Raw genomic sequence first — 15,427 nt, forward strand, 5'->3', positions numbered from 1 at the left:
GAAGAGCCTTCTTTGTGGCGGCCCCGGCCCTCTGGAATCAACTCCCCCCGGAGATTAGAACTGCTCCCACCCTCCTTGTCTTCCGTAAACTACTTAAGACCCATTTATACCGCCAGGCATGGGGGATTTGAGACACCTTTCCCCCAGGCTTATTATAATTTATGTTTGGTATGTATGTGCTGTTTGGTTTTTTAAATTGATAGGGTTTTTAGTTTTTTCTTAATATTAGATTTGTGCCTGTACAATATTGTTTTATCGCTTGTTGTGAGCCGCCCCGAGTCTTCGGAGAGGGGCGGCATACAAATCTAATAAATTATTATTATTATTATTTGAAGACAGTTGGACAGTGACAGAAAGTGAAAGACACAGTTGGCCATATCAAGGCAGTGTTTCTCAACCTCGCAACTTGAAGACATGTGGACTTGAACTTTCAGAATTCCCCGGCACCTATATAAGTAATCCTTGACTCATGACCAGTGTTCCCTCTATTTTTAATTTTTTTGGGGGGGGGGGGCGGAAAAGTATAGTGTCTGAGCGGCAGTCCCTTCGGGACTGGGCGGCATAGAAATAATAAATAAATAAACAAACAAACAAACAAACAAACAAAAAACCCACCCTGTTTTGCCTCAGAGAATTTCAAAATAAAATACTGTACTGTGTGTCTATAACAGTGAGCTCATAATAGGGCAACTCTATCAATATCAAAATGCCACTTAAATAGTTGAGCTAGTTTCAAACTAGATTTTGATTTTCTTTCTCTCTTCCTTACTCCCATTCTTTTTCTTTCTCTTTTGCTTCCTCTCTTTTTTCTATCTGTTTCTCTCTCTTCCTCTCTTCCTCTCTCTCTCCTTCCCTCTCACTCTTTCCCTCTCGGCCTCTGGGCAGGTTTGGAAAACTCTGAGTTGATGATGATTTTTAAGTGAGCGATTGCTCACTGCTCAGCTTAGAGGGAACTATGCTCATGACCACAACTGGGCACCAAATTTCTGTTGCTAAGTGAAACATTTGTTAAGTGAAGTTTATCTAATTTTACAATTTTTCTCACCACAGTTGTTAAGTGAATCCCTGAAGTTCTTCAATTAGTAATCTGGCTATTAAATGAATCTGGCTTCCTCGTTGACTTTGCTTGTCAGAAGGTTGCAAAAGATGATCACATGACCCTGGGATATTGCAACCGTCATAAATATGAATCAGCTGCCAAGTGTCTGAATTTTAATCACGTGATCACGGGGATGTTACAATGGTCATAAATGTGAGAAACAGTCATAAATTGCTTTTTTCAGTGCCATTGTAACTTTGAACGGAATACCTGTATTTAAAATTAAGATTTCATCTGAGATATTTCCCATTTTTACTGTAAAATGCTTCTTGAGGAATGATCTTATCAGAACTGACACTGCTGGCAATATCAACATTTCATATCAACATATCTTTTATGTCCTTGTGAACTAAAGAATGTTCTGATTTCAGGCTCATGCAAATAATAATGGGAATAAATGATTGCTCAATGCATCTCATAGTAAAACACAACTTCTTTATTTCCCTTTGTTCTTTTCTGAAATACGCCAATGTTGCAGGCAGTGTTTTTCTTCCCCATCTCTTGGGGGGGGCTTCCCAGCACCCCCCCGAACCCCGAACCCGGGTTCGGGGGCGTACTGGCAAGACCCCCAGGCTGGCTGCGACCTTTTAAAACAGCCGCGCCGCTTTCCAGCTGTCTCCTGAAGCCGAACGCTAAAGCCGAACTTCCGCATTCGGCTTCGGGAGACAGCTGGGAAGCGGCGCGGCTGTTTTAAAAGGTGACAGCCGGGCTGGGGGGCTTCCCAGGAACCTCCCGAACCGAACCCGGGGTTCAGAAAAATTTTGCCTCTTCTTACGAACTTTGTTCGAGTTACGAACCGGCGTTCGGGAGGCTTCTGGGAAGCCCCGCCGCCCGGCTGTCACCTTTTAAAACAGCCGCGTGGCTTCCCAGCAGTCTCCGAACGCCGGTTCGTAACTCGAAAAAAGTTCGTAAGAAGAGGCAAAATTTTTCTGAACCCCGGGTTCGTATCACGAGTTGTTCGTAAGACGAGGGGTTCGTATTTTGAGGTACCATTGTGCAATGCATGAATGTATTCCTGATAATCATATAAATTTTACTCCCCATTAAAGGCTTATTTCAGCACAAGACAATGGCAGCATCTTATAATAAATTTTGAAACCAACATGTTTCCATAATGAATTAAAGAGCATATTGTACCATGCAACCATTCCTTTATTTGTCAGTCTATCCATTCATCCATCTAAGCAGTCAGCCAGCCCACCATAACAGTACAATACACGTTTTACAAATGGCCAGCTTAAACCATCTCCACTTTTGATACTATCATTCTTTAGAAATAAGAGAAGTTATATGGATAATGCTTTGTAGGCAAGTGTCCTGACATTTCCAGGTGTGGAAAGTCTCTCCCCCCCCCCCCCAATTAGAACTGCTCTTACCAGCTTCATACAGATAACAGTGATCTAGACTTAACGGTATTTTGTAAAGCAATTTCATACAGGAAAAATCATTGATGGAGTATATAATTTTTTTCATTTTCGAATTCCCATGCTCTCTTGAATTTGCAAAAAAATATGTGCTCCATCAGTGATTTTCCTTGTATGAATCCATTTTATAGAATACCATTAAGTCACATAGCGTTATATCACCTGAGACTCAATACACAATAGCTTCCTACATTCACCTAGACTGAAGTTTTCATACAAAGTGAATGTATGGACCCCTGGCATTAAAACATGATATGAATGTGCATAGTACTTGAATATAAACTCCTATTTCTATAGTTTTCAGAAATAATTTATGAGACTACAGATATAAATTAACCCCTTTATAAACAGACCTCAAAGTGTCTAGTCACCATACAAACAATTGTTAAAAGTGTTGGTTGTAGTTATTATTGTTGTTTTGTAATGTATTTTCATGTGAAAGACATTTTTCAATCAGTTTAACCTTTCTAATGCAAATATTTATTTTACTGGCATAAATTTGCTTCTCTGGACTGTGTTAATCCTTGAGAAAAAAGAGACCTTAAGTTAGTTATTTCTAACTTCTAGAAATCTGGGCAACCTAATATAAGACTTAATACATTTTACATTTAATTTCACGGTTGTCCCAAAACTATTCCTCTATCTTATAATTTATCCTAGACTTAAAAATTAGATTAATTGATTTGGAATTTTAGACTTACTGTGATATTGAATATTTTTTTGCAATTCATATACAGTACATGTTCAAGGTCTCCAACTTTCCATAAGGAATAGACCCCATAAGCTATTTTCAAATTCCTTTAGCACTATGCAAAGTTACCGTTTACTACACCACAGAAGATAGAACAATGGAAGGATTTTGAGAAGTGGTCCACTGGATAAAGAAACTTCTATGTTTCTATGGAACAAGGAAGTGTGTGGATAAAGAAGTACAAGCATATAACTACAGTAAAATAGACTGGATCAATACAATAGGAACTAGCATACATTATACTTATTCTGAATTTGAGAAACCTATTCTTGGTGACAGCAAGGACCACATAGATGAGGGACCTGCATCAGGCATCAAAGCACTAAGACAAGCTCATTGCACATCTTGTCACATTGAACAGAAACCTCAACAACATTGGGATTTATAGCCAAATGCACTGGTATAAGGTTCTGAAGAGGCAATCTTTGGCTGCATCTGGAAACAGACTGCTGATTGGACTGATGTGCCAAAGTGCAAAGTTGGGCAGAGTATTCCCCTGCAATCTCTTTGCCTTCCACCACCTGATATGAATAGGTAGACTGTTTCTTCATATGATAGATTCTTCTTCATCCTCTTCAATCTCTTTATCAATTTGAAAAGCTATGTTTTCATAGCTAGTTATCCCTCCATATTTTCTCATATGGACCATCAAAGGTTTAGGAGACTGGCTACCTGCCAGGGTGGCCACATACATGCCAGTTCTGTTCTCCTCCAGAGAAGGACCCCAGTCCATAGTTGGTCTGCTAGCTTGCCGGATTCTCTGCAGGTAAATGAAAAAATGAATCATTGTCATTATAAGCACATCCCAACCAGGGATGGTTTTCACTTACCTTCCCTACTGGTTCACAAATGTGAGTGTGTGCTCACATGTGCATGGCCACCCACTTTACTCACACACAAGCTTTACGTACATGTGCCTGCCCTCAAAAACATACACAAGAGCCAGGGTGGCGCAGCAGGTAGAGTGCTGTACTGCAGGCCACTGAAGTTGATGGTAGATCTGTAGGTCAGCAGTTCAGATCTCATCACCGGCTCAAGGTTGACTCAGCCTTCCATCCTTCCAAGGTGGGTAAAATGAAGACCCGGATTGTGGGGGCAATAGACTGGCTCTATTAAAAAGTGCTAACATGTTATAAGCCGCCCTGAGTCTAAGGAGAAGGGCGGCATAAAAATTAAATAAATAGAATAGAATAGAATAGAATAGAATAGCATAGAGCTGAGGCAGGTGGGCAGGGCATCTCGTGATTCCCACTACCAGTTCGGATGAACTGGATAGAAGCAGCTGAATACCACCTCTGATCACTATGAAGTCCCAGTAGCTAAGAATTAATTATTTTGTAGTTCGTGGTTTTAACAGAATCTGCCATGTATCATTTGTGGGTTTTGATGGGATTCAAGTTAATCTAAACTAGTTGCCATTTTCATCATATGTAATAATCTACAATATTTGTCCTGCTGTTAACTTAAGAAATGATTTCACTATAGCCATTCAAAAATTGAAATTTCTGCATTTCTTTTCTCCTGGAACCATAAGGAATTGTGGCATTCAAATTCTGTTCGGCCTTAGTATCTCATCAAAACTTCTACCCTCTCAGATACAAGAAACTTACAATTTTGTTGCAGGATATTATTGTAGATCTAATTACTTGACTAATGTGGTCCTAACACCTGCACAGGTGAGGTACAAATAACTTCCGTTAGTACCAACATTTTTCTTTGTTTACTTGCTTTATCTTCCACCTGCCTTTCACACTGTGTCTTGCTTAGTAAATACATTAATGGAGGCCATCAAGGAAAATAATGGATAAGTTTGTTCTTCTGATTGAACATGAAGATTTTCCCCTTTAAGTAAGAAATATTGTTGATACCAGTGGAATTGCCCAAAGGAATCCTTTTCACAGACAATGCAAAAATAATAATATATTTATTTCACTTATATTCTACATAATTGCTATGTGCTGATGAGTAATGTGCCTAATGTTTATATAATTCCAAGGTTTACATAAACTTTCACCCTTCCTATTCTGAGTATCATAGTAAAAGCATGGAAGATGAATCCTAAATGTAACTTCGAGACCATAATAACTACAATGTTTATTACTAATTGCAGTTATAAATTTACTTTACATATAATAATATGAAAAACATGAAAAACATAAATTTCCCAGAATAAAGGAATATTAATCAAGGACTGGTATTAACTAAGAATAATCAGCTAATCAGTACAGGAAAACTAATCAATGGCATTTTGTGCATCAATAATTAATCAACTCTGATATTGCTGATGTATTTAGGATTCAATTCCTAGGATCATGTCTGTCCATCCTATGTCCATTCAGAAAGTGGCAATAGAGAGCAGTAGCAAAGGGATCAAGCAGCACCATCTGGGTTACTTTGGTCATGCTAATGCCCATTGTTGCTATAAAGGTAAAAGTCACGTCTGACTTTAGGGGATGGTACTCATCACTGATTCATAGCCGAGGAAACCAGTGTTGTCTAAATATATTTCTGTCATTTGGGAAGACTATATATCTTGCACCTTCTCACTGAAGTGGTACCTATTTATTTATTTGCATGCCTTTGAATCACTTGGTGCGTGTGAGCTGGAGCAAGTAATAGGAGCTCACCCAAATGCATGGCAGTCAGATCTCGAACTTAGGCTGTCAGTTTTCCAGATGACAACCTCAGCTTCTTTAACCACTGAGCCATCACACTCCTGTTGTTGCTATTCCATAACTTTTCAAGTAACATCTAAGTTTAAATCAGAGTCCAAGACAAAGACTTCCTCAAAGTTCCAATTTATTCTTAGAGCCATCTAGGCACGTATCTGTTGAAACCTGGATCTGATTTCCCCAGGATTTCTACTTCAGGTTTAAAGTTTCTTCCCCTGTCCCACACCCACAAGTTTGTCACATGGACCACTAATCTTCTGCCACCAGGTCCATACATGCCCATCTTCTGGCCTGGTGCTGGACAAAGAATGACCTTGAACTCTAAAAGGAATTTATTTTGTCTACTTGTAACTCAACATGTGACTACCCCTACTAACTTCCCACAGCAAGAAACATTCCAAAAGAAGATAGCATAATATGGCAAGCCAAGACCTACAAGGTTCTGGCTTCAGCCTGACAAGAAGCTTGTAAATGGCACACATGCAATCAACATAGAGAGGAAGCAAGGTATATTTGACCATTATTGGGAGAAGTTTGCAAACCCAAGTGGAGTGAAGAGGAGTATAAGGAGCAATAGTGTCCTTCTAATGATTTAGGTATCTAATAGTTCAGCCCTAATCTATTAAATTGGTGGCTGGGTGAAAAGTGGACTCTGGAGATCAACTCAACTTGAGCCAGTTAGTTTGTTTGTTTGTTTGTTTGTTTGTTTGTTTGTTTCTTTGTTTCTTTGTTTCTTTGTTTGTTTCTTTGTTTCTTTGTTTGTTTATTAAATTTGTATGCCACCCCTCACAGTTTGCAGAAGGCTAATGTGTTTATTGAACCCTATAATGTTCAAAACTCTCACATATATAAGGGAAATGACTAGTGGTACCATATGACTTCAGGACATAATGCAAAAGTGCTGAACTTCATTCTCTTTCTAGAGATAATTACTTTGTAATTTGTAATATATATATATAGATAGATAATCACTGAGATGGAAAGTTTGTGAATTTGGAGGTCCAGTTTTATAAAATTCAAGTTTCTGTCAAAAGACCTGTTATAGGTCACCTTTACCTGAGTATCTCTGAATAATTCTTTTTAAAGATTAGGTTTCTCTGTACACATTTACAGTGCTTTTTATTTATGAAAGGAAGCAATTTCTATTCTTAATATACAATGTTTAAGAAAGACGCTCTAGACCAACCTTGGCAACTTTAAGACTCCAACTCCCAGAATTCCCCAGCCAGCAAAGCAAAGCCAGCAAAACTCTGGGAGTTGAAGTCCACAAGTCTTAAAATTACCAGTACAGTAATTTTGAAACTGTATAGGTGATACCATGTTGAAAGCCGACTGGATTTGCAGGCATGTAGGACAAAGAGGAAGAATGATGGGTTGACCTTCAAGCAATAAAACTGGGGTGTGGCTAAGCTCTTTATCTATTCACTGTATGCATAGAATGAACTGTATGAGTTCATAATGACCCTCCAGATGTAATGCTAAAGTTCAGACTTGTACTGAACAAATTTGAACAAATCTGGAGGAGCATTGGGCATTTCCTGCCCAGGTGTAAGTTCAAAAGCTTTCAGAATTGTTTTCAGTTAACCAAAGTTATCGATATGCCTGACTTTAAATTGTGTTTAACTTTAACTATGACATACATATTTATAGACCATTTGTAGACCAAGAAATGCATATTTGATTAAACCACAGTTAATAGCAATTGGCTTCAATCCGAATGTTTTAGTTAACTATCAAAATTAAAATTCCAGTTTTATTCCTTATTGCAAAAAGGAGGAAAAAAAGATATTGCTGAGGTTTACCAAAGTGATCATACATCATTGCACAAAACTGAGGTTAAAATGTAGAAAGAAAATATAGGAAATATATGATTGGAGTTAATTGCCACTTCCATGCCCTCTAATTTCTTTACTGTATGTAATTATTATTTTTGTTTGACTCTTCATCTCTGTAATGCAACCAACACCTTTGTAGCCCTAGTCCATAAAATATGATTTGGGCCTTATTAACAATGCAAAACTATTATTTGGGATTTTTTTAAATGCCTGCTACCAGAAGTAAACAAATAGAAAGACCACAAAGCTATATCACATTACACGGGCATTAGAACCGACTAGATGAGACAATGCAGTAAATAATGTTGTAGTTGGGCAGTCGGACAATAAAATTGTCAACCTGTGAAACTACTTCAGCTGAAGTTATACTTACTTCTGGTTCATTTCTTGGTTGCAATTCAAGGGGGAGGGATTCCAGAATGTGGTACCTCAGCTGGCTAGCCATAATATCTACTAGCCGGTGTGTGAACCAAAGTAATTCCAACAGATATCTGTTGAATTTGAGCTGGCACCTACATCTAGACTGATTGGCCCGTGTGACCTGAGAGACAAAAAGGGGTGTGTGGAGTCTTATTCTTTTAACTATCCCTAAATGAGGGAATAATTTAGAGCAAGCTTCATCTTTCTAAATGCCAACATGATGTATTCAATAAAGGATCTCTTGAAGCTGAACAAAGTTTCAGAGTCCTGACTTCCCTGAGTTCATTACACAGAACAATGACAAAAATGAGGAAAAGCAGAGCAGAGGAGAACAATCTGTAAATCCAGGCCTGATACTCTTTCTTGAGACCTGTCTTTGCAAAGCCTGTATTGGGGACATAATTTCTCAGTAGGAGAAATGGAGAAGCTCTGGTTGTGCAGTGGTTGGAATACAGTATTGCAGGCTCACTCTGTCCATAGAGTTCGATCCTGACTAGCTCAAGGTTGACTCAGTCTTCCATTATTCTTAGGTTGGTAAAATGAAGACCTAGGTTGTTGGGGGCAATATGCTGACCCTGTAAAACCACTTAGAAAATGCTGCAAAGTATTATTATTATTATTATTATTATTATTATTATTAATAATAATAATAATAATAATAATTAGATTTGTATGCCGCCCCTCTCCGTAGACTCGGGGCGGCTTACAGCAATGATAAAAACAATATATAATGACAAATCTAATAGTTAGAATCTAAAATAACAATAATACGTTTAAAAAGTCTAAAAACAAGAAACCCCAATATATAAAAACATACATACAGTCATATCATATCACCTCATATACAATGAGGTGGTATATAAGTTTAACTGCTATTGCTAGACTGCTATGGAACTAAGTGCATTACAACTTTAGCACAAGTCCTGTTTAGAAATCTAAGAATCTTCCCAAATGTTCCCTTCCTGTTTCCTGCTTCACTTGTTTTACTCATAATAATTAATCCAACATGCTACTCAACATGCTACTACCCCTCCTAACTTCCCACAGCAAGAAACATTCCAAAAGAAGATAGCATAATATGGCAAGCCAAGACCTACAAGATTCTGGCTTCAGACTGACAAGAAGCTTGTAAATGGCACACATGCAATCAACATAGAGAGGAAGCAAGGTACATTTGACCATTATTGGGAGAAGTTTGCAAACCCAAGTGGAGTGAAGAGGAAGGTATAAGGAGCCATAGTTTCCTTCTAATGATTTAGGTATCTAATAGTTCAGCCTAATCTATTATATTAGTGGCTGGATAAAAAGTGGACTCTGGAGATCAACTCAACTTGAGCCAGTTTGCAGAAAACTAATGTGTTTATTGAACCCTATAATATTTATTAATTAATCCGCCAGTGTTTTGGATTGAATAGTTTGACTTCTTGTTACTTACTTGCCAGAGTGTCCCTTCTTCTCGGAGCACAGCAAACAGCATTCCCATTGGGATCATCAGGCAAGACAAGATCCCCATTAGGATGCCCAATGCCTCAGCCCAAAATGGAAAAGAGTAGGTCCCATTATACTTTGAAGGCTGGTACTTGATAATGCTGTATACAAGCAAGGCCTGAAACAGAGTGTCAGATATCAGAGAACCAATCGATCTGCCATGGGAGTTTTCATTTCCTTTCAAACTTGGATATTACAAGTTAATTAGATATATATCATACTGCTTAACAGATGCAATATTAATCCTATGGGTTTAGGATAGCGACACTTCATCAAGAAAATAGTGGGATATACTCCTTTGTCCCATAGCTACATGGAATTTTCTATTCCCATATAATGGTTTGGAATGAAGTTAGCTTTTTTTTAGTCACTAAAGGGTTATCCTTTGTTTTTTCTGCCCTTGGTATGGAACACCTGCATAGAGTAAAGTGAACTTCCTCAACTTCAGTAGATGAGGTTTCATCACCACCTTGTACAAACAAATACTCCTTAACCTTGGGATGTTCTCCTCCTTAGCAGAACAGGCAAAGTTTTCCTAGAAAAAGATAAGATAAAACTATCCTCTTTGCCCTTAGCAAAATCAAGGGAGACGAAGGCATTTTAAAAAATGGTTTGGAGCCCATGTGAGCTGATCAAAAATCCCATTGTGATTGAACGTCAGTGCAGGCCTAACCAGGAGGGTGCTCCATGTTTACTAGCTGTAAAGACATCTGTTGTCTTTATTTTTTGGAGAGTTCCCTGACTGGAAGAATGCTCTCTACATGGGGCTACCTTTGAAAAGTGTTCGGAAACTTCAGATCGTGCAGAATGCAGCTGCGAGAGCAGTCATGGGCTTCCCCAGGTATGCCCATGTTACACCAACACTCCACAGTCTGCATTGGTTGCCGATCAATTTCTGGTCACAATTCAAAGTGTTGGTTATGACCTATAAAGCCCTTCATGGCATCGGACCAGAATATCTCCGAGACCGCCTTCTGCTGCACGAATCCCAGCGACCGATTAGGTCCCACAGAGTGGGCCTTCTTCGGGTCCCGTCAACTAAACAATGTCGGTTGGAGGGCCCCAGGGGAAGAGCCTTCTCTGTGGCGGCCCCGACTCTCTGGAACCAGCTCCCCCCAGAGATTAGAACTGCCCCTACCCTCCTTGCCTTTCGCAAACTCCTTAAAACCCACCTTTGTCGTCAGGCAAGGGGGAACTGAGATATCTCCCCCGGGCCTATATAATTTATGTATGGTATGTTTGTAGGTATGTCTGCTTAAAAATTGGGTTTTTTAACTATTTTAAATTTTAAGTTGTAAATTATTAGATTTGTCAGGAATTGTTTTTATTGTATTGTGAGCTGTCCCGAGTCTACAGAGAGGGGTGGCATACAAATAAACAAACAAACAAACAAACAAACAAACAAATAAATAAATAAATAAATAAATAAATAAATAAATAAATAATAAAGAAAGAAAGGGTGCAAGGTCATTCCCCCCCCCCCTTAATGTTCTTCCAATAATCTTGGGTATTCCTTGATTGCTGTTTTATATTGTTTTCTCACACTGCCATGCAATAAAGCCTTGAGTATTCATACTGATGTAATCATTGCTTCTAAATTCAAAAGTATCTATGATTCAAATCTCCCAGACTGGGGAAGGAACAATGCAACAAGGCTATTTTTTTTTTTTTTAAATCCCTGTGTGGCTGACATAGGGACAATAAGAAAAACTAGAGGAAAGAATGCTTCACAATGACTATAGTTACCGTCATTGTTACTGGAGACAGGAACAACCAGCAGGTCCTAAAGTATATCCCTGGTTTGAAACCCAGCATCATGTGAATGTCACGGCAAAATCTTTTCATGCCTATGGAGAAGAAAAAGAATGGAAAACAATGATGCACTCAGAAATGTATTTTCTGTGGACTGGAGGAGGTGTGTTTTGTGTGCTGACTGCATCTCACGGATGGGACTTCACTTGTTTGTGTGGCCCATTGCTGGCATGCTGTGGCCTGGTGCCGATCCACAGATCAGGGCTTGGGGACCCCTGGACTAGGAGACCTCCAAGGTCCCTACCCATTCTGTTATTTTTTAAATAACAGGCTACCTTTTTTCTAAATCCCAAATCCCTGCCCCACAAATTACATCTCATACATTTTTACATTTCTCATTTCAATTTTTTAAAAAAGAAGGTTTATAACAATTGCAAAAATATCTTACCATATACACGTGTTACTACCAGACAGGTAGTTATGACCACTACCATGAGCCCAAACCCAGCACTGTAGTCATCCAGCAGCACCAACCAGTACATTCCACCCTGCAGAGAAACAGCTCAGGGTCAAATGGTGGGATCCTTGTCTCTTGGCTGTTTTCTTGCAGGTATTTCATCTCCCAACTAGATAACATCAGCAGTGCAAGAAAACTCAGAGAAAACCAAGGACTCCAGAGTTATTCATTTATTTATTTAAAGGCAAAAGCTGCCCAACTCCATTTAAAAACATATTAAATGGAATATAATCTTTGTTTCTCAATAAAGTTGTCTGGGACAAAAAAAAGGCATAGCTAGGTTTCATTTCCTAAACATTCAAAAGGAATAAATGCCATAATATGCTGAAATTCCAAAGAACTGGTTCTAAGAAACTGATAAGACCCTGAATGTTGGGGATTAAGTAGCTGCAATTAACTGTCAATAGAAATTAGCCTATTAGTTGTGTAGTCAGATAATATGCATCTTCTGCTGTGATTATCTTCTCTTGTACTCATGTCACATGGTTTACCAGATACTGTGTGCAATCCTCTTCGTTCCTTGCTCTTCTGTCCCTTTATCCTAGTACAATACAAGTTTTACTCCTAACAATGTCCTAGATCTTAAAGCCCCAGCTTTTGCGATCGCTTCTACTCCACTTTGCTTACCTCTGTTGTGAGAATGAGCCCCATTAGAAACATCGCAACACAAATGATGCCTGAGAAAAAAGCCTTCTTTGGCCGCAGGTAATATGGGAACTCATCTGTCACTGCAGTAACAATAGTCTCTAGAAAGGCAAACTGGACACAAAAGCATGAGATCTCATCAACTGTAAGGTCCATTCATTTGAAGATCCACAGTTAAAGCCTTTCCTCTCAATAGGCTTTGCCCTTACCTGACTGTCCAAGCCAAGAGTCAACAGCATGAAGAAAAAGAGGAAAGACCAGAAAGGAGAAAGAGGAAGCATTGTCATGGCTTGTGGATACACTACAAAAGCCAACCCTGGACCTAGAATGGGCCAAGAATGAGAACAATTATGAATGCAATTGAGGATCAGGGCTGAATTTCACGAGCATAAAAATTGAATCATTGGACAAATGAGGTTGCAGCTCTCACTGAATCAGCTTGCTCACATTAACACACAATCTGCATTTTTGGATTTAGTTGGGCTGCCAATGTGTGGTTTGTTTTATTTGTTTGTTTGTTTGTTGTTTGTTTGTTTGTTTGTTTGTTTGTTTGTTTATTTGTTTATTTATTTATTTATTTGCCTCCTATACAAACAAGCTGGCTGGCCCTGACTTAAAGGCATTTGCTGTCCATAGTGGTGTGTTTTCCCATTGTTCTTGTTGTTCCTTAAGGTCATTGTTCACTCCTGGCGACTACATGAACTATCCCAGCATTTTCCTGGGCAGCATTTTCCAAAGTGGTTTGCCATGGCCTGCTTTCTAGAGCTGAAAGAGAGTGAATGCCCCAAAGTCACCCAACTGGTTTTGTCCCTAAGTTAGAAGGTAGAAGTATCAGTCTTAGTTTCTAGTCCTCTGCCTTAACCACTACACCAAACTACCTCTGTTCCACAGTTGGTAGATGGATGTTTTCAGTTGCCTTCTTGGCATTGGCATCCTTCAGTCTTGAAAGACTACGTAGTGGTTCTCAACCTTTCTAATGCCATGACCCCTTAATACAGTTCCTCATGTTGTGGTGACTCCCTACCATAAGTCTAATGCCAATTTTCCAAATAGAGCTTTCAACTGATTGGCAGAAAGGTCAGAGGGACATCGCCACTGTAAACCTCTGATTGGTCAGATTGTAAAAATATGTTCCAAGGCTCCGGAATAGAAGCTTTAATTCCTAACACCATGGGAAATTTGTCTTTTCCCTGGTCTTAGGTGATCCCTGTAAAACTGTCATTCGATACCCAAAGGGGTCCCACCACTGGACTATGGTATCATGCTCTGGAAAGAGTTCCTAAAATGCCATATGCAAAATTGGAATAACCTCTCCAGAGCACAAGGCCTGGGTAAGCTAGTACCCAGGCTAAGCTAGTACCCAGGCCAAGCAGCAGATCCCCCCCCCCAGCTCCATGTTCCTGAAATAATCTAATGGAATAGCAAAGCCAACACGATTGGTTCCAGCTACTTCGCAGGAGTTATCAGAATGTGGCTGTATACAAAAAGTTGCCCTCTTGGTAATATGAATAGTAATATGACTGGGTCTCTTATGAAATTCATATGGATAATAAATTATAGCTCACAGATGATCAGTCAGGAAATATATTTCACAACTTCCACTTTATTTAGCTAATGTAACACCTGTATGCAATTATACATTTTTTTCTTGGCAAAAATACAAATGTAGTGAGTGATAGCCAAGTTCTGGATTACAATACTAATGAGATTTAAAACCTTTTATTGTGGATAACTTGTTCTCTGGTACATTTTATTACAGAGTGGTGCACAAAGAAGAAAATTAATCTCTTCTCAGTCTATGGGTTATATGATTAGTTGGAGAGGCTATCATTCTTTGTCTTTGGCTAACCTGTTTATTCTATTGCCTTTGATTTTTCCAAGCATCAACAACTTTCCAAGCACCAACATCTTCTCCAAAGATTATGTGTCAAAAATATTAAACTTCATCCAAATAGAAGAGGCACATTGTGAGGACAGCAAGATTTAGGATGCCACTATTTCCTACCAGTTCCAGGATGGGAGGATAGCACAATGAAGGGGTTGGGTGGATGCAACCTAGCAATTGGGAAACTCCAATTCTAACCCACGCTCAACCATGGACATTCACTGGGAGATGCTGGGCTAGTCCTTTTCTTTCAACAAGCTTATTTCACCAGGTCATTCTGGTGGATAAAAATAGAAGGAGCAAGAGCTACATACATCACCTTAACCTTCTGAATGAAAGGTAGCATTTAATATAATAAATACATTAATTTAATTTCCCTTTTCCAAAAAATCTGGCTTTATCCCAGTGTTCATGGTTTTGAACATACCAATGATCTGGGAGTCATCCTTGTATAGTTCTTCTTGTGTTTGTACCCTTTCTTCCTCATGTCTACTTTGTCATTAGATTTTGCTTACTATTGCACCCAATGTTGTGTAAAAGTTTCTTTTGATTCCTTTAGTTTTCTTAAATCTCCTGTCCTTTCCATTCACTTTTTTGTTCTGAATTTTTTTACATTTATTATTTAAATATACCTGCTTGTCACTTCTTGTTTTTTTCTGGTAATTGGCACTTAGTTGGATATTTTTTTCCTCCGTCATTTATTTATTTTATTTTATTTATTTATTTATTTTATCAAGTACGTATTGATGGAATACAAAGATATAATATTTATATACATGATACTAGTAAAAGAGAAACATTAGGACAGGGGACGGAAGGCACGCTGCTGCACTTATGCACGCCCCTTACTGACCTCTTAGGAATTGGGATAGGTCAAGAGTGGATAGTCTAAGGGTGAGGTTTTTGGGATTAGGTGATGATATTACAGAATCTGGTTTG

General features: G+C 38.8%; 1 protein-coding gene across 1 annotated transcript in view; it reads right to left on the reverse strand.

The window, feature by feature from the left end:
* Window positions 1-3,124: 3,124 nt before the first annotated feature.
* The window catches only part of SLC6A7 (solute carrier family 6 member 7), a 41,533-nt gene continuing 29,230 nt past the window's right edge, over window positions 3,125-15,427 (reverse strand). Inside the window, exons 13-18 of the mRNA XM_070736737.1 lie at window positions 12,813-12,925; window positions 12,586-12,717; window positions 11,890-11,989; window positions 11,436-11,536; window positions 9,637-9,807; window positions 3,125-4,034 (exon numbers count right to left, since the gene is read on the reverse strand). Of these exons, the coding sequence (XP_070592838.1) occupies window positions 3,822-4,034; window positions 9,637-9,807; window positions 11,436-11,536; window positions 11,890-11,989; window positions 12,586-12,717; window positions 12,813-12,925 (830 nt within the window). The 3' untranslated portion in view covers window positions 3,125-3,821. The remainder of the gene's footprint in view (window positions 4,035-9,636; window positions 9,808-11,435; window positions 11,537-11,889; window positions 11,990-12,585; window positions 12,718-12,812; window positions 12,926-15,427) is intronic.

This window comes from Erythrolamprus reginae, chromosome 2, assembly GCF_031021105.1.
Source record: "Erythrolamprus reginae isolate rEryReg1 chromosome 2, rEryReg1.hap1, whole genome shotgun sequence".
Taxonomy (NCBI): domain Eukaryota; kingdom Metazoa; phylum Chordata; class Lepidosauria; order Squamata; family Dipsadidae; genus Erythrolamprus; species Erythrolamprus reginae.